The sequence below is a fragment of the Danio rerio genome, chromosome 17 (assembly GCF_052040795.2).
Source record: "Danio rerio strain M-AB ecotype USA chromosome 17, GRCz13ab, whole genome shotgun sequence".
In the NCBI taxonomy this organism is placed as follows: domain Eukaryota; kingdom Metazoa; phylum Chordata; class Actinopteri; order Cypriniformes; family Danionidae; genus Danio; species Danio rerio.
In genome coordinates this window covers 27573092-27599197 of record NC_141037.1, presented here as the reverse complement: position 1 = coordinate 27599197, position 26106 = coordinate 27573092, and the positions used below count along the sequence as shown (strand labels likewise).

Genomic DNA, 26106 nt, shown 5'->3' with positions numbered 1-26106 from the left:
AGAAATTATAAAATTTGTTAACAAACAATCAACAGATTAATTGTATTTAATTATTTCTATAATGAAGACTTTAGTTTATAAATCACTAAATGTCCTAAAACCTCAATACATTACAGATATGCTCACTGAATACAAACCTAACAGATCCCTCAGATAATTAGGATCAAGTAAATTAGAAATTTCAAGAGTTTATTTAAAGCAGGTTAAGTCCACCTTTAGCTACTATGCCCTCTGCTGCTGGAATCAGCTTCAGATGTGCTCCAACATTACGCACTTTCAAATCAAAACCGAAAACACATCTGTTTAGCTGTGCCTTTACTGAATGAGCACTGAGCTAAGTCTGATACATCGCACTATTATGTCTTTCTCTTTTTTTTCATTCTTTTAAAACCTGTTTGACACAGTTTTATTTGTTTTTAATCACTTTTATTTTTTTGTTTTTATTTTCCTATACTTGTCTTTAATTCCTGTTTAAGTAAAGCACTTTGAATTTTGCATGAAATATGTTATATAAATAAACTTGCCTCGTCTATAGTCTACATTTGAAGCTGATTAAAAACATTTTTCAAAATTGTCTTTACATAAGAATGGTTTTTGACAAATAGTTTTAGGACAACTTTAATTTTTACTTTTATCCACTTTTATCCAATTGTATACAATGCTCTTTAATTATTTAATGTTTGTACATCAATACTGTAACTCTGCAGAAAATCTCTACTCTATTTTTATTTATTTATTTTATGCAGATTTCCCCTCCTACAAAATGATTACAATAAATGTTAAATGATAAATTATAAGTGGTATAAGTCTATAAGTAGTCTTGCAAATTATAATAATATGGCAATATTTATTGGCAAAAAAATGTAATGTTGCAATGTCAGTTTTCCAATATCGTAAAGTAATACTTCATGGGTTAGATTTACATTTAAGGCACAACAACTTTAGTATTCAACAAATATCAAATACAGTGTCAAAAATCAAAAGCCATTAACTGAATTTGAGATAAAAAAAAAGAAATATATTTTTATCCAATTATTAGCTTTTTATCAATTTCTAAAACTGGAAATTAAAAATTCAAAACTCATTAAAGGTAATCATGTCAATAGTTTAAATAATGTGATTATATTGTGTGTAAAAAGGAGAACGGCAGTGAAACATTGTACTTTACTAAAGATTATATGCAAACAATAGAAATCAACAACAAGACAGATGACAGATTGTCTCTGTTTAAAAAGGGTGCAGAAATAAATTCTCAGAACAGGTGGTGTTGTAAGTCAAAGATGCTCCCAGTTCTAGACAAGTGAATAAAGCAAAAGGACACATTACTCAGCAGCATGCCAAAAAACACACAGTTAAACTGCTCAACTAAAACCAAAACATCAATTAAACCGAGAACTAGCCCACAAATCCACTTTCACAGGCCTTTGGGTCAGCTCACTGCTGTTTACAAATACACAACACTATAAGATCTTACTGTTAGGATGTTTTATAGACCCACTGCATGTAAATTTATTTGTGCACAAAAATACTGCAAAGATGAGGTTACACCAGGCTCAAGGGAAAATCAGATGCCAAAAAACTGACACTTCAATACTAACGTAAGTTAACTGAGGCCATTAAACATAGTTGAAATTATTAGCACTTTATATCCTGAGTGCTGCTTAGAGTACAGAAGATATAATACTCAAAACATAAATTTCAATAACTCATTTCGTTTATCTCTGCTGTGATGACAGTACAAACTAATTTACTAGCTAAAAACACACTAGTATTTAGCTTGATGTTTAATTTAAAGACCTAACTAGATTAATAGGGTTAACTATGCCAGTTAAGTTAGGTTAACAACAGTAGTTTGTTCTGTAGCCAATCGAAAATAAAATAATTTCCTAACAGGATTAATAATATTGACCTTAGCAGTTATGTCAATATTATAGCATATACAGAGCAATCCTACAAAGCTCTGTAGTGCTTTACCAAAATAAAAGCAGCTGCCTAGAATAACTTGATGCAGTGCTTTTCAAGTCAACATAATTAGCTGTACAGTTAATTTAATTGGAGACAACATATTCCACATTCCTAAATAACTATATATACTTATGAACTTATTACATTTTCTGTACACATATCGGCTTCTAGAAAATCAAATACAGGCTTCAGTAACATCTCAATCAGCAGTAGAGAAGGAGGGGGAGGATGGAAGAACTCAAGGGTGAAAATGAACGTAAAAGAGTTAGAAAGACCTACTTACTCAACTAACATCACATCTTATAGATTTACTGACAGTTAGTTATATAGCCAGTGCTACAGCTTTATCAATTGATTCACATATAAGCAATTATGATTTAAAAGGATCAGCATACAATTTTTATTTAAATTAGAAGTATTTTTGTATACAATCAATAAAGCAACATTACATCTCACACTGACCACTGACTAAAAAACTAAGCCACTTTTGGCATTTTTCGGTTTTCTGAATAGGAGTAAAAGCTCTCTCAAATCACTCTTCTCTGCTCTAAGATTCTGGGTATGTTTAACACACACACGCAGCCTGCCGTTTTCAATTTGTACTGCCACTGTCCCTGCACCAGTGCGACAGAACCGGGGAGAGCAGAACTGAGAAGACATCTCAAGTAAATGAACTTCTCTCGCTTTCATGCAGGATATCATGTTATATGATCATTTACGCGCTGCCCTGCAAATGTCACTGCATTTACGCTGGTCTAAAACCCAGGTCTCACTGTATCTATTTTTAATATAGAATGGTGCTGTGAATATTTTAAAAGATTGTGGTTTTGATGAAATGTGTAATGGGTAAAGGCACGTAGGTAATTTCATGTATGTGCATAGGAGAAATGTGCAGACCAAGCATCAACCTTCTGATCTTCCTCGTGAAGCCAAATAGAAAAGTGACTTACACTGCAATTCATGGATTAGCCACTAGAGGTTGGATCCAAAAGTCAGTCGATTCTATAGATTCCCCATGTCAAAATCAACAGCAATAATTTTATAGCTTGGTACAAAAAATATATTACCCTTCATGATGTCTTTGATGGTTTGAGCCTTATTTTAAAAACTTATTAGCTTATTTCATGTTAAGCATTAACATTTTGCATAATTAAGGGCGTGGCCACTAGAGTGACATATATCTGCTGCTTGCATCACATTGCCTGAATTAATTCCATATTACCTAGTTAATTCCAGCTGCTTATCTTTGCATATTTGTATCCGTATTTATGCTTTTGTTTTTGTTTGTTTTCATACAGTCTGCTGCTTTTGGGGTTATTTCTTTTAGTTATCGATAAAATTAATGCAGTTATTTGTGCTCATAGGACATTCAAGTCCCTTTATTAATTCGGGGTCGCTAACTATTCCAACATATGCGGAAAACATATGCTGGAATAGTTGGCAGTTCATTCTGCTGTGGCAACCTCTAAAATAAAGACTAAGCTGAAGGAAAATGAATGTATGAAAACGGCAACCAGACATCACTACTGCACCCTGGCCCCACCTCTTTGCCCATTTTTGATGAGTTGGCCACAGTTGGCTCCACTCACTCAGCTTAATTTGCTCTCTTTTTACTTTTATACAGTCTATGGTCCCAAACAAAGTTACCTATAAGATTTTTGTTATGTGTGGGGTTGAGAAGCAAGCGGCAGATCCATGTGCAGTAAGTAAAATTTAAACAAGACAAGAATAAAACAAAGGGACTAATACAAAACAGAGTAAAAAAAAGAGCAAGGACAATTCAAAGACATCCACATCCAAACTAATCGAAATTATTATAATTAGTCAGTTAAATAATTCCTTACATTTATATAGCGTTTTTCTGAACACTCAAATCACTTTTTTTGGGGGGGGGGGGGGGGGTCTTCTACCCCACCACCAGTGTGCAGCATCCACCTGGAAGACGCGATGGCAGCCATATTGCACCAGACCGCACAACACACACCAACTGATTGGTGGAAAGGAGAAAAAGTTATGAAGCCAATTATGATATGGGGATGGTTAAGAGGTCATGATGAAAGGAGGCCAGTGGGCAAATTTGACCAGGATGCCGGGGTTAAACCCCTACACTTTTTTGAAGGACATCCTAGGATCTTTAATGACCACAGAAAGTCAGGACCTTAGTTTAACGTCTCATCCAAAAGAAGACAGATTATGCCCAAATGCATTGATGTAGGCACAGCTCATAAATATGAGTTTTAAAATTAAGTGTTTTCCCCAAATAGTCAGTTTTAAAATGTATTTGTCCATAAAGGTAGTTGATAAAATGTCAGCTATGTTGTTGGTGATGTTTTTGTAATTGCTGTATGCATTTGTACTATTTTTTGAGACAGTAGGATAATACAATTTAAAATATCAAATTGCTCTTTCGACACCACATTTAGGAATTTGTTCCCATTAGCTCAAAATATTATTTCTTAATGAGCCACTGTTAACAGACTGTTGCCATGTTTCTCAAAATTCAATTAATTTTGCCAACTGAACATTTCCAGTACAACCAGTCACTATTTTGAGTTGGAGGGGTCAAAAGTTTTAACAGTGTATATAGTCCAAATATAGACAGACAAACAACAAAATGGCCCTATAAATGTTATAAAGAAATACACACTCCTGTCAAAAAGCCCCTTATTGGTGTGTCAGTTTGCACATCCAGAGTGATTGTCCTCCTGTAGGCTGCAGTCACGTTCAGCGCTGAGAGCTCTGCACCACCATCAATCATGTTTTATGTCTTGATTGGGGCTTTTCCTCTGACCTCTGCTATACGACTTGAAGGATGTTACCAGCTTCAGGGTGCGTGGAGGTCTGACTCATCTCAGCCCTCTGTTTCAAAGTGCCTAAAGCTGAATTCACTAGCAGCTTTAGCCTTAGCATATATATGCTGGGCTATTTAAAGCCAGTGTAGCCACATCCATACCGAGACCATTCTCAGTGGTGAGGACCACATGGGAGATCTGCTTTAACAAGAGGGATCAAAATGCCCCATAGTGGTTGCGAGTTGTTTTTATCCAAATCTTGGAATCTGTGATGGCAGCCTATTAAATCAGCAAACCACCGAAGCCCAAAACGAGGAGAGAGCTACAGGGTAAAAAGAAGTGGTCTGGATAATGGGGATTTTAAGAAGATAAGATGGAAAGGAAAAGGGGATTTGGGCAACATGCTGGTTATAGTTGCCTTTAAAAAATGAATATTCTGTCATCATTTATTTGTCAAACAAGGACGCAGAGCTTCAGAAATGACTAAAATAGTGGCCCATTCCAACAGTGCATTTTTTTAACCCTGTTTCACACACCATAGGAACCCAATCTAAAACAGTGTAAACATTGTGATTGTGTTTTCTGAGATTTTTTAAAAGATGTCTTGCATTAAATTGTTTCCTATTAAGTGTCACTGCTGTCACTGCTATTCAATAGTTTGAGTCTGTTAATCTTTTTAATCATTTTGAACCTTGTAGAGACTATAAGTCCAAATCGGTTAGTTAATCTGATCTGAATGTGGGTGACAGTTTTATATGACCATTACCACTGTGTGTGGTGCCGCGGTGGGACTAAGAGATTGAGAAAATATTTTTAGATGTAACAACAGTTTGCAATAATGCTGCTGCAGGACACAAAAAGACAGGATGCAAAAAGACAGAAATAAAAATGCCTTGCTACTTTTAACTGAAGATGAAATAACGAAGCATTATAATTTCTTCATAAATCATTAATAACTTAAGCTTTCTTATCATTGTAAACTTGTTAAGTGCAACGAGGATTCAATTTGGAAATTAAAACAAAAGAAATAAAGGACAACTAAAATGAAAGTAAAAACAAACAAACCAAAAAGCCTTGTTTTAGCCTAAATATAGAGATGAACACTATTGTTATTTTAAAATCATAGAACTAAGAATCAAAGAGAAATGATTATTTTCTATAATTCTATTTTAGAAATAAAAACTTAAATACTAAATATTTAAAAACTATTTTAAAGTCTTATTTAACGGACACAAATAATAGATTCAGTTTAGATATGTGCTATTTACAGCCACAAGGCCTGCTATACTACAGTTGAAGTCAGAATTATTAGCCCCCTTAAATTATTACCCCCCATGTTTAGTCCCCCCCCCAAATTCTGTTTAACAGAGAGCAGATTTTTTCAACATATTTCTAAACATAATAGATTTAATAACTAATAACATAACTAAATTTAATAACTAACATTTCTAATAACTGATTTATTTTATCTTTGCCATGATGACAGTAAATATTATTTGACTAGATATTTTTTCAAGACACTTCTATACAGCTTAGTGACATTTAAAGGCTTAACTAGGTTAATTAATTATGTTAACAGGTTAGGGTAATTAGGCAAGATACTGTGTAATGATGCTTTGTTCTATAAACTATCAAAATAAATAAATAAATAAATAAATAAATAAATAAATAAATAAATAAATAAGCTAAAGGGGCTAATAATTTTTTCCTTAAATGTTTTTTTTAACTGCTTTTATTCTAGCTTAAATAAAACAAATATGATTTTCTCTAGAAGAAGAAAAAATATTATCAGACATACTCTGAAAATTTTCTTGATCTGTTAAACATCATTTGGAAAATATTTTAAAAATAAAAGAAATTCAAAGGGGGGTGGGGCGGGGGGTAATTATTCTGGCTTCAACTAGCATTGTACAAATTTAAATATGATTAGATTCCTTCAGATTGGGACTGACAAACTAAAGTCAGATAAGTCAGATAAAGCCATATCTAACAAAAATACAAAAAATAATAATAATACTTTTGGAACTCAAAAATATTACATTTTGAAAGTTATTTGCTTTGCATCTGATATTTAAGAAGTATTACATTCCAAAGACAGATATATTTTACTTTACATTTTTGTTACATTGACAATGCTTTGAATAAAACCTTGACTCAGCTTTCTGACGTTGACATTCCAATCAAACAAAAAAGCACTGTATACCAAGGTGGAGGGTAAATAGCAATGCTCAGTCTTGGGCTGGGTTACATCTCAAAGAGGTCCTGTTAAAAGCAGTCTTTAATATTAAAGCTGAGATCAGATATATAGCTATTTTGGATTATGAAAGGCAAACTTCATTCCAATAGAGTGAAACACTACTGGCTCAATGAAGGCATCAGAAGGTTATCCAAGTCCATTCTTAAAGTTTTACACTTTTCAAAACACTGCAATGCTCATGCTAGTTAACAACTGACAGCATGCTTTTTGGTCTGCCAGAGTCCACCTGCTCACATCAAATTTTAACATCAGAGCTGATGTCTTTGTACTAAGAATTCTCTTGCTGCACTGCTTGTGGACTGAATCAGCTTTTGCTTTATAATGTCCTCTGAAGTTGCTATTTGCCAAAATATCATAATGAATTGTGAATCCACCTCATATCCTAACTTACTTTAAAGGTGTCAACATGACTCCTGCTTTTCTATCATGAACGGCCAACCAGATTTGTTAACCGAAATTTCCAAAGATTTAGCAGTGATTTTTCACAATGTGTAAAAAAAAGGATGGAATCAAATATTCCAACATTAGCGCAACTTTTATGGTGTTTTGGCCTCCCTGTATTAGAAAGTGTTTAGTTTAAGTTGAAGAAACTTTGAAAGATACATTGTCACTGCACAAGAGAAATAAGCAAGTAATAAATTACTATCACTTCTACTAATAGGGGTGGCATGATGACTCAGTGGTTAGCACTGTCGCCATACAACAAAAAGATTGCTGGTTCGATTCTTGGCTGGGTCAGTTGGTATTTCTGTGTGAAGTTTGCATGTTCTCCCCGTGTTTGCATGGGTTTTTAAAGACCTGTGCTATAAGTGGATTAAATAAACTAAATCGGCCATAGTGTATGTGTGTGAATGTGAGAGTGTATAAGTGTTTCCCAGTTGCTTTAAGGGCATACGCTGTGCAAAACATATGCTGAATAAATTGTCGGTTCATTCTACTGTAGAGATCCTTGATGAATAAAGGGACTAAGCCGAGGGAAAATGAATAAATGAATGAATGAACTCACTACTAATAAATATGATACAGTAAATGTATTAATACACATTAACACAATGTTTCACCATTTTGACAGTACATTTTTTGTGAAACATGTTGCTAGCAAAAAAGGTACATTGAAAATGCCTTCATTTAATTACCACATAGGATTTCTAGGGCTATCACATAGTGCTACCTTTATTAATTTGAATGAATGAATAAATGTATAAATGAATGAATTCAATTGATCAAATAGTTTTTGATACATTTGAATAAAACGAAATATAAATAATGTCTTATGAATTCAAAAACTTGGTCACCAAAATGAAGAAACATAATAAGGGAAAAAAAGAGATATCATATTTAAGCCCATATGGAAAGATATTTAGCCCATCGTTTAGTCTATTTATTTACTTCTTTAAATGCATGTACATTTTTATTTGTTCAGTTTTTTACTTAATTTTAGTAAATTTTAGTAATAGTATTGACTAACATGAAAGTGTTCTTATGATTTATTTGCAATTTAGTTTGTAAAGTGTTATTTTCTGTTTTTTTCGTGGATATATTATATGACAGACTTGCTTTGTTTACCAAATAAGTGGATCTAATTGTATTTGCATTGTAAACATTGTTTTTTTATTACATAAATTAAGATTTTAGTTACAATACTCCCAAAATAATTCCACATAAATCCACAGATTTTTAAAAAAATTCTCCACAAAAATAGCAAAAAATGTCTGCATATTCTGTCTGGCCTATACATACGGCTCTACACTGTAAAAAAATGCTGGGTACATGTAATTCTTTCATGTTGTTCCTACACAAATCAATTAAGTTAACCTAACTGCTTTTACAAATTTAAGTGGATTGAATATAAATACAGCATGTCTTTGGATTGTGGGGGACACCGGAGCACCCAGAGGAAACCCACGCGAACGCAGGGTGAACATGCAAACTCTTCATAGAAACGCAAACTGACCCAGCTGAGGTTTGAACCAGCGACCTTTTTGATGTGAGGCGACAGCACTACCTACTGCGCCACTGCGTTGTCATTGTGTCGATTTAGCTAATTTTAAATAAGTAGTTCCAGCAAAATATTTTGATATTTCTAGTAGGTTCACCCTTGCCACCCATCATGTAACTCACCGTACTCGCTGTCATAGAAAACGATGAACTTGTGCCAGCGCAGTTCAGAGACGAGTGTGATCATGACATCATTGAGCCTCACAGGAGGCCGAGCAGCCAGCGTGTACCGTTCCCCGTCAGGACTGGGATTAAGCTGGCACTCAGCACGGGGCGTCCCATCACCGTTCCTCTGGATGAACAGATGAGGAATGTGCATGGCATCCGTGAGAGACTGTAGCGCATTGGCTGCTGCGCATCCTGTAGACGACACCAAAGCGAGTATCCCCTGATTCATGAGCTCACAGGCTGGAAAAGAACAGAAAAAAACAGAGGCACAGTGAGAATTAGAGGCTCTAAGTGTCATAGGCTCTACTTTACGAGAGTTAAGCACTTTGACCATTAATGGAACAACCAGTGGCAATTAATGCAGCAAATGTCAGGCTTATCCCGCAGAGAAAAGGTGTGGTAATGTGTCCAGATTTCACAGGGCAAATGCAATTCTCTTCAGTGTATTGCCATATGCTGCTAATTTATTGCCTCTGTTTAACGCCAGTGTAACAATTTCTCAAGGAAACCTAGTTAAAGTGGACATAAATAATTTATGAGATATGACATTTAATAGATGCTGCCATCTCAGAGCTGCAGGTTTGGATGTTTAAACATGCAGTTTGTTTTATACAATGATTAAAAGTGGATTTTAAAAAGGCTGTTTCTTGGTATGTATCTGACAATGTGCCTGTTTAAAAAGCCCATTGTGGATTGGAAGATGGTAGTATTATTGTCAGCTTTGCGTGGCTGCGCATTGTTTCCCATATGCAGCACAGTTACATTTATGCACAAATGCATCTTGGGAAGGAGGTGTAATATATGTCAAAGAGCATTTAAATTCATTCTTCATTTAGACACATTTATTCCCCATTCCTTTCCTGTATTTATACAAATCAAAAGCAGTTAGGCTACTTTGTCGTATTTATTTGCATTGTAATAAATATTTCATCACAGATCCCAAAAAGAGAGTAAATTAATTTTGTTGTTGACAAGTTTTATAACAGCGAGAGCTGGAAAAATCAATTATTAATAAAGCCAAAATCGCATTGAAAATACACTGAGCCTACTATACAGAAAGCAGCAAATAGAGGTGGAATTATACTCTGAGTTAAAAAAAAAAACAATGAAACCCAGTAGTCTCTGTAACTTTCACACAATAACTGTTTGTCCATGTGTCCCTAGAGAAACTGTGTGCTCGATTCATTTCAGCAAACCCTGGCTGATCATGAAGTTTTAAAGCACAGTTCTTTAAAGATGTAGGTGGATCAATGGATTACAAATCCCAATGAAAATTAGAGGAAACACAATGACTTTTGTTTAGTTTTTTTTTTTCAGCAAAGAAACTAATTACTTTTTTTTTCAAAGAAGCTGAGCAAATAGTTTTGCACACTAGCCACCAGAGAAACTGACTTTCTCAGTAAACATCCGAATAAACACAATTTACATTGTTAATTGAATGGATCCACCTTAATTGAATACAAAATACCCTACAACGCAAACCCTCCCATAATAGGCTTTCAATAGGCTATTGAACACGATTCAAAATTCGGCTTTTAAACATTAGAGTTCTTCTAAAATTTTCTTGTTGACTATAAGCTTTCTGAATTTATTGAACGTGCATGAACAATTGAAAAAAAAAACTCCTACAAACAGAAGCACTATGAGATTTACAATAGTTCAAACAAGACATTAGCTAGCTAGACAGTCAAGCAAAATATGCTCAGAAAAAAACTTAAGTGTAATTAAATACTTTATGTAGACAAACACACACACAAATGCACGCACGCACACGCATGCACACACGCACACACACACACGCACGCACGCACGCACGCACGCACGCACACACACACACACACACACACACACACACACACACACACACACACACACACACACACACACACACACACACACACACACACACAGACATTCCACAGCAAAAAGCAGCCATAAATCTAGTGACCATGTTAATTTAGCAGTCTGTTCATAGTTGTTTCTATTTATTGTTGTAATAGTTTTAAATAGTCATTCAGGGGTCCGTTCTTCGTACGTGAATTATTCAGTTAGCTGTTTTTGGATGTTGAAGATTTGACACGATCCAGGATGGTTTCATTGTTTAAAACTCATTTGAGACTTGTCGTCATAGTAATAGTTCTGGTAGATCAAACCTGCATGGGAACAGGTTCATTTCATATAAACAGGATTAGATTGGGTCAGTTCAAGCAAAGATAATACTGAAAGTATGCGCAAATGCTGATATTTTCTTACAGTAGGTATATACACTTGGGAAAATAATATATATATATATATATATATATATATATATATATATATATATATATATATATATATATATATATATATATATATATATATATATATATATATATATATATATATTAATAAAGGGACTAAGTCGACAAGAAAATAAATGAATACAGACATTTATTCGTCAGGTATGGTAACCAAAATCTGATAGATATCACATTGGTATCGTCCACAGAACGTCAAGCTGTAACATCATCAGACGTTGATACTTTGTTGTTTTTATGTTACGTTGGAAAGTAACCAAAATGCAACGCCTGTCTGACACTGGACATGATGTCGGCCTGACGTTGGGTTCTGGCGTCAACCCGTTTGTCATTTCCAATTAAAATGCAACGTCCCATGACGTTGGGGCACAACGTCAATCTGACATCATGTTGAAGTACTGTGCCTGCTGGGTTTAATCCTTAAAAACTTACAAAATAAGAATTTTTATCTTGACTAAAGCATGCACTATATATTAGATACACACCAAATCTGACAGTTCACCTTTTAGTGCTTATTCTTGATTTGTTTTCACACAGTTCAGTCATTAACTGGAGTTACTGTCAATTGTCACAATGTGCAGAGTGAGTCCTGCTTCATACACACACAAAAAATGATGATTTACATGCAGATTAAAATACAAATGCAATTCAGAAACTGCATTAACATGTTTATCTATTTATGAGGTCTTTAAAATAAGGTCACATCAGTTAATTAAATGAATTATTTAACAAAACTAACAATAAACAGAATAACCATGACAAAAATAACAACTAATGTACTTTTTTGTACTGTTAGTGTACTGAAAGTAGTCCACTTATTGAATAATATAAATAAACTATGTGTGTGCTTTTGGTGCATTTTTTGATCCAGGAAAAAAATTAACCTGATAAGAGAATAATCTACTGTTACAAACACCGAGAATAAACATACATACGTATATATCACATGTGTATATACACATCACAAACATAAACATCAGAAGAGTACGGCGCAAATCTATTTTCAGTGGTAATGTAATGTTGACTCTCTTTAATAAAAACCGAACATGACTGCGCACACTGTACTTCAGCAAAACAATTATCAAAGTTGCCATGAAAAGGGTTACAAAATAATACTTAATGTGAAAAAGTAATATGACTCACAGATATAATCTCACAGATAAATGTGAGTGTTCATGAGATGGCAAGCTTTCTGATGAGCTTCTTATCGCTCTGTAACTATGCAAATAGTTCAATTTTATCTTCAGAACGTCTGTGTGTATAACAGAGCATTGGAGGAATACAGCCTGATAGATAAACACATCTGCAGATTTACATCGCAGAACTACATTTCCTTGGATAAATCCAGCCAGAGAGAGAGAGAGAGGAAAAGATGAGAAGACTGATAGCAGTGGAATAAGTAAGAAAAAGCTTTGTCTAGAGAAATAAAAAACTTGGGCCTCCCATGTAATGTTGTCAAGATAGAGCTGATAGACAATGCAGAAACTGTCGCAACTACATCAATCAAGCAGACACCGAGCCCAAACTTCTGAGAGAAATGTCCACAACCTGCAGGGCACAGCAAAACACGCCACAGGAAACCTATAAGTCATACGGGAACGGCCATTAAAGCATCTGATGTGGAAATTCGCACTGGCAGGCGCTGTTCGTTGGTCCATGAATGCTACATCTATACATTTTTACACATCATGGCGATGACAACTGCAAAAACAAAGAGGTAGCTCAGATGAAAATGAAATGTCAACGTTTTTTTCACCTGAATGCAATTCCAAACCTGTGTGACTTTCTATGTTTTGGAAAGCTGAACTGAAGATACTGTGAATGCTTCAACTGTTACATTAACACATATGAAAATGAATAAATGTAAAAAAAAAAATAAATAAACAAATGTTATGTGTAATAACAATGGAATGACACAAGGAAGTACTGAACTATGTATCAAATATTGAGCATAAAAGGCTTTTTTGGTAATGACAGCTTCAACATCCCTCCTGTGTGGAGAATGGAGTCGCATGCATTGCTCATGTGCGATTTGTTTCTCATACTCGTCATTTAACAGTCTTTAAATCTGATGGTTTTGTGTGACTCTTTTCTATAATTTTGTGATTCTATTTTCCATAGGATTCAGGTTAGGTGATTGGCTGGGCCATTCTAGCTTTTCTCTTTTTCGTTTTGAAAACAATTGTGTTAGATAACTGTGTGGGATCATGGTCTTGCTGAAATGTTCACCCAACTTTCATCTTCATCATCTGTTTATGTAGAAGTTGGAACTGAAGCAGCTAATATTCGTTTACACTGATGAAGGGCAGAGTTGCTTTCTCACTGCATTGAATTCAGCTGCAGTCTGACCTTTCCATGCCTTTTCACACCTACCTTTCTTTGTGTGTTCAATACTTGTTTCATGTGTCATATCATGTTATTACACAACTTAATTTCTAAACTTTGGTTGTTAGTGAGATCTTGTGAAAATTTTGAGTCAACAGCTCCTTTAGAAATATGCTTTCTGAGAAAAATTGTAACATGTTCAAATCTTATATTTTAACTGTGAGGCTTGATAAAATAAATCTTTAAAATGCAGTTAATGGTAAGAAAAATACAATTCAAATCCTAAAATAGAAAACTGATGGAGACAATAGCAATAGCTATATAGTCAGAATTATTAGCCTCCCTTTGATTTTTTTTTCTATTTTAATTATTTCCCAAATTATGTTTAACAGAGCAAGGGAATTAAAAAAACAAATCTTCAGGAAAGTCTTTTTTGTTTAATTTTGGTTGTATTTTTTTTAAAGACATTTTAAGGTCGAAATTATTATTTAAGCTATATTTTTATTATAAATTATTATATTAAGCGATTGTCAACAGAACAAACCACTGTTATACCATGATTTGCATAATTACACTAACCTGCCTAGTTAACCTAATCGACCTAGTTGTGCCTTTAAATTTCCCTTTAGGCTGAATACTAGTGTCTTGAAAAATATCTGGTAACATATTATGTTCTGTCACCATGGCAAAGAAAAAAAAACTGAGTAATTAGAAATGAGTTATGTTGTTGAAAAAAATCTCTCTGTTAAACAGAAATTGGGGAAAAAATTAAACCCTATGGGCTAATAAGTATGCCTTCAACTGTATATGTTTAAAAGAATTGCATGGTAAAAAAAAAATCAAGAGGAGCTAAATATCTTATATATCCACAAAGCAACTTTGTGTTTAGTGGATGTCTAAACATAGAAGGCTTGACTAAAAGTAAAAATATGGGCTGTCGTTGAATATAGTTTTTTCTTATTTTGTATTCCGCCTAACCTTCTTGCTTTTATATTAACATTGGGTCATTTTTGAACAATGACAGCCTTCCTATACTACCATGCTACTCTGAATATTCGCTCTGAAATAGCCTGTTAGTATGGCTTAGTAATAAACATAATTCCTGCACGCCTACGGCTAACTGGCGAATGACATGAACAAGTGGGTTGTCTGCTGTTGTGGACCCGACGTCGAAAAATAAAATGCTAAGTAGTTAGCATTTTGGCAGATCACCTACTGCACCTTTAGTTCACCGCCACCTATAACGGCGATGGCCTCGTCCATCACAATGTTTCAAATTAGACATCGTACGATGCCAAATTGGTTGAGATCTCCCAACCCTAAATGGATCACATATCACCGAAAACTGCCTCTCTCTCTCCATAAATCCACACAGCTTCTTATGCAGATTACGACATATTTTAGACTAATACTCAATTAAAGAGCCACGGTTTCCTTACAGGGTGAATGACACCATTCTTGTTAATCCCTCATTTTGAATTTGAATACTGTGCGTCTCCGCATCGTTGATATAACGAATTAAAAAGAGTATTTGTCATGCAGATTAAAGACCTTTATCACCAAACAGGATTTCGAAAATGATCTGAAGGAAGGGATATATAAGAGCTCAAATCAGAACGCTGGGATGATTCACAATCAGGCATTAACACGTGGCCAAACGAAATTAATTAATTCACAGTTCACAGTGCTCCTTCAGTCAGAGTTTCATTGATCGGAAAAGCCCTGTGTTGTAACGTTTATGATATGGCAAGACAGACAGATTCTCTTTACCAGAAATGATATAAGTCACACTGCCAGGACGATTTCACAGTAATGGACAGATGTTTTCATTGGTCTTTGTGAGCAGGGAGAGACGAGCTAAAGGTGTTGTGGACAGGCTTCCACCCAGTAGGTGCTGTCTGTGGTTTGATAAGGAAACTGTGGCCTTTACAGCCAGTCCATCAGTCCATGATTGCAGCCATGACTTCAAGACTGAATTTGGAAAGGAGAAAGATAACATGATGTGTGTGTGTGGGTGTGAGTGTAGGAGTGTGTGTAACAGTATGTGTGTAAGGTGGCATGTCCACTGGAGCAGCTTAAAAGATTACCAGACCACAAACATCAACCCCTACAAAATCCCGTAATCCTGTTTGAATTGGCATCATCAAAGTCATTCAACGGCCTGTAATATCACAAGAAAAAACGATGCTCCATCTGTACACTATGCAAAAGCCTATAATTAGCATTTTGCCCTAAAGTACACATATTAAGTCTTAAATGTGGAAATTTGGCAAAGAAAAACAGTGTGTGTGCTTTGTCTGAAAGCTACTTGTCTGAAAGTGTGTAATGTATTATTTGAAGCCACTAAATGGACAGTTCAGCCAAAAATGAACATGTTGCTGTTAATACTCACCCTCAGGTCAGCCATGATGTAGATTATATATTAATTTAGTATAAAAATAATAATACTAGTAATAAAAAATATACATATTTTTAGCTGAAACAGTGGCCCTGGGTCATTTATACAATACAAAAGCCAATGACTACCAGCTCTTTAAGAGTCCAAAAAAATAAAAAAATAAATAATTGATGACCAACTAAACTTCTCTGACCACATTTCTAGAACTGCTCGATCGTGCAGATTCGCACTCTATAACATCAGAAAGATCCAACCCTTCTTATCTGAACATGCAGCTCAACTCCTTGTTCAAGCTCTTGTTTTCTCCAAACTGGATTACTGCAACTCTCTACTAGCTGGGCTTCCAGCTAACTCTATCAAGCCTCTTCAACTGCTCCAGAATGCAGCAGCACGAGTGGTCTTCAATGAACCTAAACGAGCACATGTCACTCCGCTACTAGTCCGTTTGCACTGGCTGCCAGTTGCTGCTCGCATCAAGTTCAAAGCTCTGATGTTTGCCTACAAAGTGACTTCTGGCCTTGCTCCTTCTTATCTGCTCTCACTTCTGCAGATCTATGTGCCCTCCAGAAACTTGCGTTCTGTGAATGAACGTCGCCTCGTGGTTCCATCCCAAAGAGGAAAGAAATCACTTTCGCGAACGCTCATGCTCAATCTGCCCAGTTGGTGGAATGAACTCCCTAACTGCATCAGAACAGCAGAGTCACTCGCTATTTTCAAGAAACGACTAAAAACTCAACTATTTAGTCTCCACTACACTTTCTAATCTGCAATTGCCTCTCTGAATATCACACTAACTGTACCAAAAAACAAAACAAAACAAAAAAAAAAACACTAATACTACTAATACTTCCCTTCTTAGACTTTACAGACCTGAAACTTGCCTATAACACTTATTCATTGTTGCTCTTAGTTGTGTAAATTGCTTCCTTGTCCTCATTTGTAAGTCGCTTTGGATAAAAGCGTCTGCTAAATGACTAAATGTAAATGTAAATAAATAAAAAAGATATACAGGGGTCCGTTCTTCGTACGTGGATTACTCAGTTAGCTGGATTTGGATATTGACGATTTGACACGATCCAGGATCGTTTCGTTCTTCAAAGCTGATCCGAGAATTGATGTCATGGCAACAGTTCTGCTAGGTCAAACCTGATTGGGAGCAGGTTCAATTCATATAAACAGGATTAGATCGGCTCAGTTCAAGCAAAGATAATACAGAAAGTATGTTCTGAATTCTGATATTTTCTTACAGTAGTAGTTATATACACTTGGGAAAATGGTACATATTTTTTAACTATATATATAAAGTTATAGTCATTAATAAAATAAATAAAGTTATACATATTAATAAAACGTAGGCTATACAATCTGCACTCTCGAAATGAAAGTACAAAGACTGCCATCTGGTGCAAAGAGAAAACTTATTGATATTAACTTTTTAGATCGCTTTAGTACAAATTGTGTATAATAGAAATGCACAATATGTGACTTTTTTTAAAGCAATAATACATGTCAGCAGTCATAAACATGTTTTGATAGTTAATAGTGATTTGAAGCTTCACAAAAGTTGCAGACGCCTTTACCAATATGAAAATGCTTTTGTAAACAACCTGTTATTCTTTACACCGATTAAAAAACGGCTACAATAATAAAGAAAATCTTTTCTAAATGTAGAACTACATACACTAATTTGCATTGAAATACATGATGAATACTCTTGTCTTGACAAATGAAAGTGTAAAGCCTGCAGCTCACAACAAATGTGGAAAGTTCTTGCGTGTCATATTAAACAAGCCGTTTACTGCTAATTTGATGTAATTTTGCTCACATGGATAATTGAATATTAATCAGATGATGTCATTACGCTGCTGTGCCGTCAGCCAATCGTTGCATTGCTGATCATGATTTCGAGGATCGATAGATCTGTCCTTCATAACACACGCAGCGATCTCAGATCAGTTCATCCAGACATTCTAATCTGATTCGCGAACTTGTTTGAAGAACCAAATTAGCGAGAGATCAGTTATCAAGATTAAAAGATCCAGGATCTGCCAAATAATCTTAGATCATTTAAGCGAGGTACGAAGAACGGACCCCTGGTCTAAAGGCTAATTTAAACTGCTGTTTAAAGCAAGTAAATGTGAGTGTGAATAAATTAACAGCAAAATTTGTTTTGTGGTGAACAACACCGTTAATAAAGTACATATTATATAAACAATATCACATAAGTAGCATTGCTATATGGCTGTATATAATCAATGGGGGTGGGAATCTTTAGGGTCTTCACAATCTGATTCTGATTCTAGGAGTCACGATTCATTTCCAAAAAGTTTCTTGATCTATTTTTTTTTCTATTTCTTTGGCTGTGGAAAATATATCTTTCCCACAGAAAAAGAGTTTCTATGCTTTTGTTTATGATAGGAACCTACAGTACAATTGTAAGGTAGTAATGGCATCTTAAAAAGGATTTATATTCATTATCAAAGTTATATTATGCATGAGCATGCTCTGAATGTAACTTTGAAATGCCAGATTACAAAGTGCAGTTTCAAAGAACAAACTGTTCTTTTTCCAAAAAGAAACTTTAATTGCTTTCAGTTTGTTTATAACCTTTAAACATAAGACAAAACTTTGGAAAAATATATTGGAATTACTTTTCGTTGGGAGGCACAGCTTTGAAACAGTACTTTACAACGCTTCATTAATTTGCAACACTTTCCCCTATTCATCCAGTCTGCATTAGCAGAACACAAGCATATGACACTGCTGTATTCAGTGTTAATGCATCATGTTTCCAATTCCACCCTCTCCACAGGACAGTATTAGTTTCACTTTGAGGTGTTGCAGTTATGTAAAAAGCGGACACGGGATGAGAAGAGTAATGTCATGCCTTTTAAATTCTAAAGTTTGTCCAAATCAAGTGAATTTGGCAGCATACCTGTGGCTGTCAATCCTTATTATTTTCCAGCTTACGCAGACCCACATAAATTGAATACAGAATCAATTCTGAACTTTTGGGATTGAATTCAGAATCGCTAGAAAAAGATTTGCAATGCATTTTTTAACATACACAAAAGGAATTCAATCAGCTAATACATACTGAAATTAAGTAAGTTAATTAATTAACATCACTTTTACAGTATTTTTATATCACATTCCGTATGCTACCTGTGCTCATACAATAAAAAATACAATAAACAAAGATGTTGTGTATGAATCATAGATAGTGTCTTCTGTGAGAACAAAACATGAGATAAAGAATGGGACATGCTACACTCCAAAAAAAGTTTTTTATTGTTTAAACTACTTAAATAAATTGAGCTGAAACAACACAATTCTTAAGATTTCATAGGGACAACTTAATATTTGTATTTTTAATCCACATAAATTTGTAAGTGTTAAGTTAACTTAATTGATTTGTTTTTGGACAACATGAATGAATTGTGTGGAGCCATGCATTTTTTTACAGTGTAGAAGATACTGACTTTTTATTGTAATCATAAAGATTTGATGTCTAATTTACTCTTAGGATGGATGGCTTCATCCATTGCAAGATGAATGGTAAAAAGAAATCCTTTTTTTTTTTTGCACAAAATAGAGGATTTAAAGAAGGTGCACGTGGGAAGGATACAGAGAGAAAGGAGGGGCTAATTCACTGCATTATTCTCTATCATCCACACCCCACACATTATTCTCTTCTCCTCCATCCCCTCTTCACACTAAAACCCCAGTGCCAGCAGGGATCTAGAGGATGAAAAGAGAGCCTCTGTGGAGCAGACAGCCCGGCACTAAGTCCTTCCTGACTTTGTCAGAGTGAGTTATTCATATTGTCCCGCCCTGTCCTGTGTCCTTCATTAATCTGTAATGTGTAGCACCTGTAATTATGCACAGAAAAGCTATTTCAAGTTTGATGCTCTGAAATACAACAGGCTGGGAAGCAGCCACGAAAGTATGACATTCTTGTTTTGATATTAAAAATGAGTTATTGACGTTTTACCTTTTCCAAATGTGGTCTCTTTTCTTTTCCAGTAAAATGAAAGGCTGCACAGCCTAAAGTGAGCTTTTAACTAGAAAATAATACTTACTCCTAAGAAAATTACAGTTTAAAACTTTTTTTGAAGACTGCACTTCTTAAAGAGAGAAAAAAAAACTGTTTTAATACTTCAGATCGCAAAGTACTGTTCTGGAAAGAACCTGAAGAATTGGATGAGACACTTAAGTGAGTTTCGTAATCCACGTGAATTTCTCTGAAATGTCATGATGCACCTTAAAGTGGAAATAACAGGACAGCAGTCTAATCTCTTCCACTTGAGTTCTGCTCTCCACAAATCAATGATGGTAGAGAAGCTTGTATATCCCAGATGAACAAACTACAGCAGTGTTTCATAGGCTGCTGTGCAACAATGGCTGTCCTTGTGAAAACTGCACATCACAAAAACATTATTTCACACTGACAATGGTTTTATGGCAAATCAGAATATAATGGTTGAGATAGTTTTAAGCCTTGCTGATTTCTTCTAAAGGGCATTATGAGAAATGACCTTATGTAGAACCGAATCAACCAACCAATATTAGGAGATGATACCCTTCATCATTTGACCTTCAGCATACAGGGTGGTTGATGTTTGTCTGAACTGACAGGCCATCAAACCCGACAGCCCAACCATAAGGCCAGTAAAACAGCATTCACAACCTACATAATTACATAAATTGAAAGCAAAACATAATAATTTATAAAAAATTTAACACATATAAAACAACTACAAATGTAGCCATGCAAAAATAAAGATTCATCATCAAATAGTTTTACATTTGTTTTTGTATGTTTGTATAAGACTATAGAAAAAGCTGTGAAGCTTGGTGTATGTACATAAGTAGTGCTCAACTGGAGATTAAGACACATTTATTTATTTATTTTTATTTTGTTCATTAACTAATCAGTGTTTCAGATTAAATCTGCAGAATGAATAATTCAAAAAGTCATGTGCTGCGCTTTCCAAAAGCATTGAAATGCAAAGTAGATCACAAAAATGTAATTGATGCATCCTAACTTACAGAAAGTAGCACTTGAAAATCATCGTTGACCAATGACTGCTCTGTACTAATGGATGGTATGGACATACATACATACATACATACATAAAAAGGGCATGCACAAAACAAAAATAACAGTTCATAATGTAACTTAAAAAATATTAAATATGCTTGAAAGACTGGAACACAACAGAAAAATAGGAATAAACTCTAAATAATAAAAGGAACAAGAATAAAATCTGTCAATGACTTGCACAAACGCTTGAAACCTATTCACGTATTGGGCATTTTAGAATGATAAGTTTTAAGGTATTTGCTCAGGGTTAACCATGGCATGCTTCCAAGGTTTTCACCATAGTGTTGGCAGATGGTTTCCTGATAATTATTAAAAAAGAGGCTAAATTTGGATGAGAAACACAAGAGAAACCATTTTTGCAGCATGAAAGCATTTTTTATTATAGTTGATATTTTTTATTTTTAAAAAATCTGTGAAAGTATGTTAGTAAAATCTTATATTGTTGTGATTACCATCTTTTAGGCTAAAAGATAAAATCATTTTGAAAGATGTAAAAAACACTTTGACTGCTAGCCAGTTTTGAACAAAACATGACACAGCGGGATTAGTTGTAACAGGGTGTTACAAATAAGCCACACACTGTTGTACACCAATTAAACTAACAAAATATTTTTAGAATTTTGTGTGTAATGTTGAATACCTTTTATATTAAAATGTATTTTTATAGAGTTTGTTTAATAGATTTTTTATTGCTAACAATGCAAATGCATGTAATTGCATTGTATAATAATGAATATTAATGCAAATAAATCCAAATGTGCTTAAATAATAAAATAATAAATAATAAATAATAAAATAAATAAAATAAATAAAATAAATAAAATAAATAAAATAAATAAAATAAATAAATAAATAAATAAATAAATAAAATAAATAAAATAAATAAATAAAATAAATAAAATAAATAAAATAAATAAAATAATAATAATAAAATAATAATAAACAAACAAACAAACAATCAAACAAATAAATAAATAAACAAACATACTGTGCTATGTAGAATAAAAAATGGTACTAAGTACTGAGGAAATATAACTACTATTTAAAGTAAACTGGGTTTAAATTAATTGTGTGAAATCTGCCTTTTCAAGCATGTTACGACTAACCCTCTGTCTGTTACAATTTGCCCCACAGATAGGGTAAATAGTAACAGTTTTACACCTGGGACTTATGTACAGAATATGTACGATATGTACAGAAACCATTGGTCCAGCGATTATACATTTAGTGCTTTTAGTGCTTTGTAGGAGAGGCTTGTGTGTTGTTGATAAAAAAATATATAAAATGGTTATAAGATTTGTTCAGGCGACGCAGTGGTGCAGTAAGTAGTGCTGTCGCCTCACAGCAAGAAGGTCACTGGGCCTCTGGTTCGAACCTCGGCTCACTTGCCGTTTCTGTGTGGAGTTTTCATGTTCTCCCTGCACTCCGGTTTTCCCCACAGTCCAAAAACTTGCGGTACAGGTGGATTGTAGGCTAAATTGTCCGTAGTGTATGAGTGAGTGAGTGTGTGTGTGTGTGTGTGTGTGTGTGTGTGTGTGTGTTTGTGTGTGTGTGTGTGTGTGTGTGTGTATTTGTTTCCCAGAGATGGGTTGCAGCAGCATAAAAACGTGCTGGATAGGTTGGTGGTTCATTCCACTGTGGCGACCCTGGATTAATAAAGGGACTAAGCAAGAAGCTTGAATGAATGAATGATTTGTTCATTATTTGGCCCCTTATTAGGTTGTATTTCAGTAATTTTGAAATGGACAGGGACTTCTAAGTAGTATGTAGAAAAGATCACACACAGAACACTCTTTGGATCCTTTAGATACATGGTAATTGGGAAACCCAGCTGCAAACAAATCAAGATTGTTGAACTCATTTCGACTTTGAATTGACTTTCACTTTGGCAGTGAATAGTAAAGCTTGATCTGCTGAAGATGTCTGTCTGCACTTGTGTGTGTTTGTCTAATTTTTATGTATAAATTAGCACGCTGTGGCTAATTATTGTGCTAATTAGCTCAGTCTAGCACAGCTGGATTGTTAATTGCTCCCCTGGTTGCTACGGCCTGTTGTGTGACAGACCTGTCCTATAAATCAGTTTGAAGGAGATGCCGGTTTCTATAAAAGCTCTCTTTGGGACGCAGTACATCACGTTTCTATGATATCCACACCTAGATCCCAAAAGAACTTCCAGATTTTGATGCCCTTTAATCACTTCCTTCAGAAAAACACATGACTCTTCACCCAGATGTTTAAACATTCTCTCTGAAGTTATACTCTTCATTCGGTGGGCTTGTGTGATAAACCTCCCCTGTTGGCTTTTAATCTATTTTTAAAGTGCAATGAGTGTGTGAAGCCTCTCATGAATCATAAATCTTTGTTTTCCCAGTATATTAAGTATTAGTATGTATTATTTTTGGCATCTTCAGTGATTGCATGGCCTAGAAAGGCTTTGAAAGATGCAGCTATTAAAAAAGGACAGAAATAAAAAACATCATCCTTACTATATAAGAGCTGTAAATAGCAGGCGTTGAGATAAAGGAGGCTGTCTACTTGATAAAATTGCATAGATGAAAGTGTTGCTTTTATTTTCATAATATATTGAATGGAATAAATCCCCATTCTTCAGGTGTGTAATATAAAAGTATCACTTTACTCGTGGCTGCTTTGTTATCACCTCCTGAGAGCTATGTTCTGTTTTTCCATGAAGTAAAAATTAATACAGAAATGTTATACTGTTAAAGAGGAGGTCCAGACTGTATTTTATGGCTTGGTTGTGTTTATGGGGTGCAAAGTAATGTGAGCTCATGGTTTATTTGTAAAAACTCAAATTATTTGTTAATATTTCTTACTTTAATTATATACTGCTACTCAGCTAACATGAAAACAACTGTCATATTTCCTGGTTCCTTCAAAAAGCCCACCCTCAAGAGGCTCTGATTGGTCAGCTAACATAATATGCTGTCATCCACTGATCAGCTCCATATCCTAAGGAAGCCTCTACTAGCACGCACTGTGCTTCTGCTGTGTAAATACTGGTAGCGTAGTCGTATGAGTTTGTGCCTAAATCAGACAGAAAATTATGAGGAAAGAGGTGAGCCTCATGCCGGCAATCTAAAAAAAATATTTTCTGAATAAGCATGTGTAAGTAATACAAAACATTCACTTATCTTTTGTGAGTTCATTGTTTGATATGTAGAACACAGGGAAAGCGACTGCATAGAGAGACAGCGCTGGTGAAGATTGTGGGTGTTTACAGGGGTCTGACAGATAAATATGAATTTGTAGCTAAATTGTTAGCAGTGCCAAACAGCATTTACCGTTGTTTACAGTCTTGTTTACATCCTTGCTACAGCATAACGTTAACGCTAGAAACTATGCATGCAATAGATCAATTTTAACAAATATAAATACTTACAAGTTGTGGCACACAATCCAAAGCTTCCGCTAATATGGTTGGAGCTGCTCTCCCAGCACTGAACTGGGAAAGATTCTGGAAGCTGTCCTCTGTCAAATGCTAGCTATTTGTTTTTTTATATAATTCTCTGGATCACAAGTAAAATTAAATTGTAAGCACTTCTGACTTTGTGTCATGTCGTTTGGAAGCTCAAATACAGAAACAGAAGAAGCTCTGTGGGAAAGCATCATTTGGACTGCATTTTAGCTTTCTCTGCTTTAACATTACAGCACCTCTGACCACACAACTTTGCTGCATGTTTCCTGTGCACGTAACCTTGAAGAGTTTATGATCTCATTGACCTGGATGTATTTTTTGTAGTCCCCAAAATGCTAAGCTAACTCTGTAAAAGCCGATGTCTCTCTTTGCATTGAACTTTTGAGCATATATTACATTCAGAGATGTTGTTTATGTTTGCACATCTACATCACACATGAACTAACATTTAAAACATAATACATAGTGGACCACCCCTTTAAAATTTGAATTAAAATAATCATATTGTTATTTAAAATTTATAGTACTTAGTATTTTAGTTGTCATTTGTATATTTTTCCACTTAAGATTTTAGTATATTTTAAGTAGCATATCTATATTTTGTTTATTGAATTATGTTTGGCTAAATATAATAACCCTAAAAGACAAAAAAAAATATATAAAATACTTTACATAAAAATACAAAAATAACTAAAACTATCAATTTAATAATTTAAACATAAAAATGGAAGTAAATAAATGAATATAAAAGTATAAGACAGATTTATTTAAAACTGTCAATTTTACAATGCTTCAAAACTTAGTTAAAGTATTAATTATCCATTTTAAATGCACATGTATATCCGCAACTGGCTTGCTTGGTTTGGGATTCGTGGAACTGCGCATCAATGTATTTGCTCTTCAGTGTTTGGACTTTCATCAGTGAAAATTAAACCACACTAAACTGAAATAAACTGAACTTCAACTCTGAAAACTGGACTGACACATTTTCAATTTACTAGAATGTCTATGTTAAGCTGTTTGACACAATCTACATTGTAAAAGTACTTTAGAAATAAACATGAATTGAATTGAATTGAATCTGCAAACGGTAGTTCATCAAATTGTAGAATGTTTTTCTATATTGTATTTGTCAATCAACTTTAAAATGTAATTGAAAAGTTAACTTATAAAGGTAAACAATCAGCTTTTAAATCAATTTTAAGAAAACCACTTATCAAACAAAGCAAATACAAAACATTACACCTCATTTCACTACGCCATTTTGCTATTTTTACCCACAATGTATGTTAATTGACCTAACAAATCAACAGTTAAAGCAAATGTTGCCAAATAAGTACTGGCCCAATCTTAACATCTCTGT

At 34.4% G+C, this 26106-nt stretch overlaps 1 protein-coding gene across 20 annotated transcripts in view; it reads right to left on the bottom strand.

Moving 5' to 3' along the window:
- The window catches only part of grid1a (glutamate receptor, ionotropic, delta 1a), a 492166-nt gene that overhangs the window by 131760 nt on the left and 334300 nt on the right, over window positions 1–26106 (bottom strand). For all 20 annotated transcript variants that reach the window (XM_087290557.1, XM_087290561.1, XM_087290565.1 and 17 more), the window contains one exon: window positions 9136–9420. In XM_087290557.1, the coding sequence (XP_087146683.1) occupies window positions 9136–9409 (274 nt within the window). In that variant the 5' untranslated portion in view covers window positions 9410–9420. The remainder of the gene's footprint in view (window positions 1–9135; window positions 9421–26106) is intronic.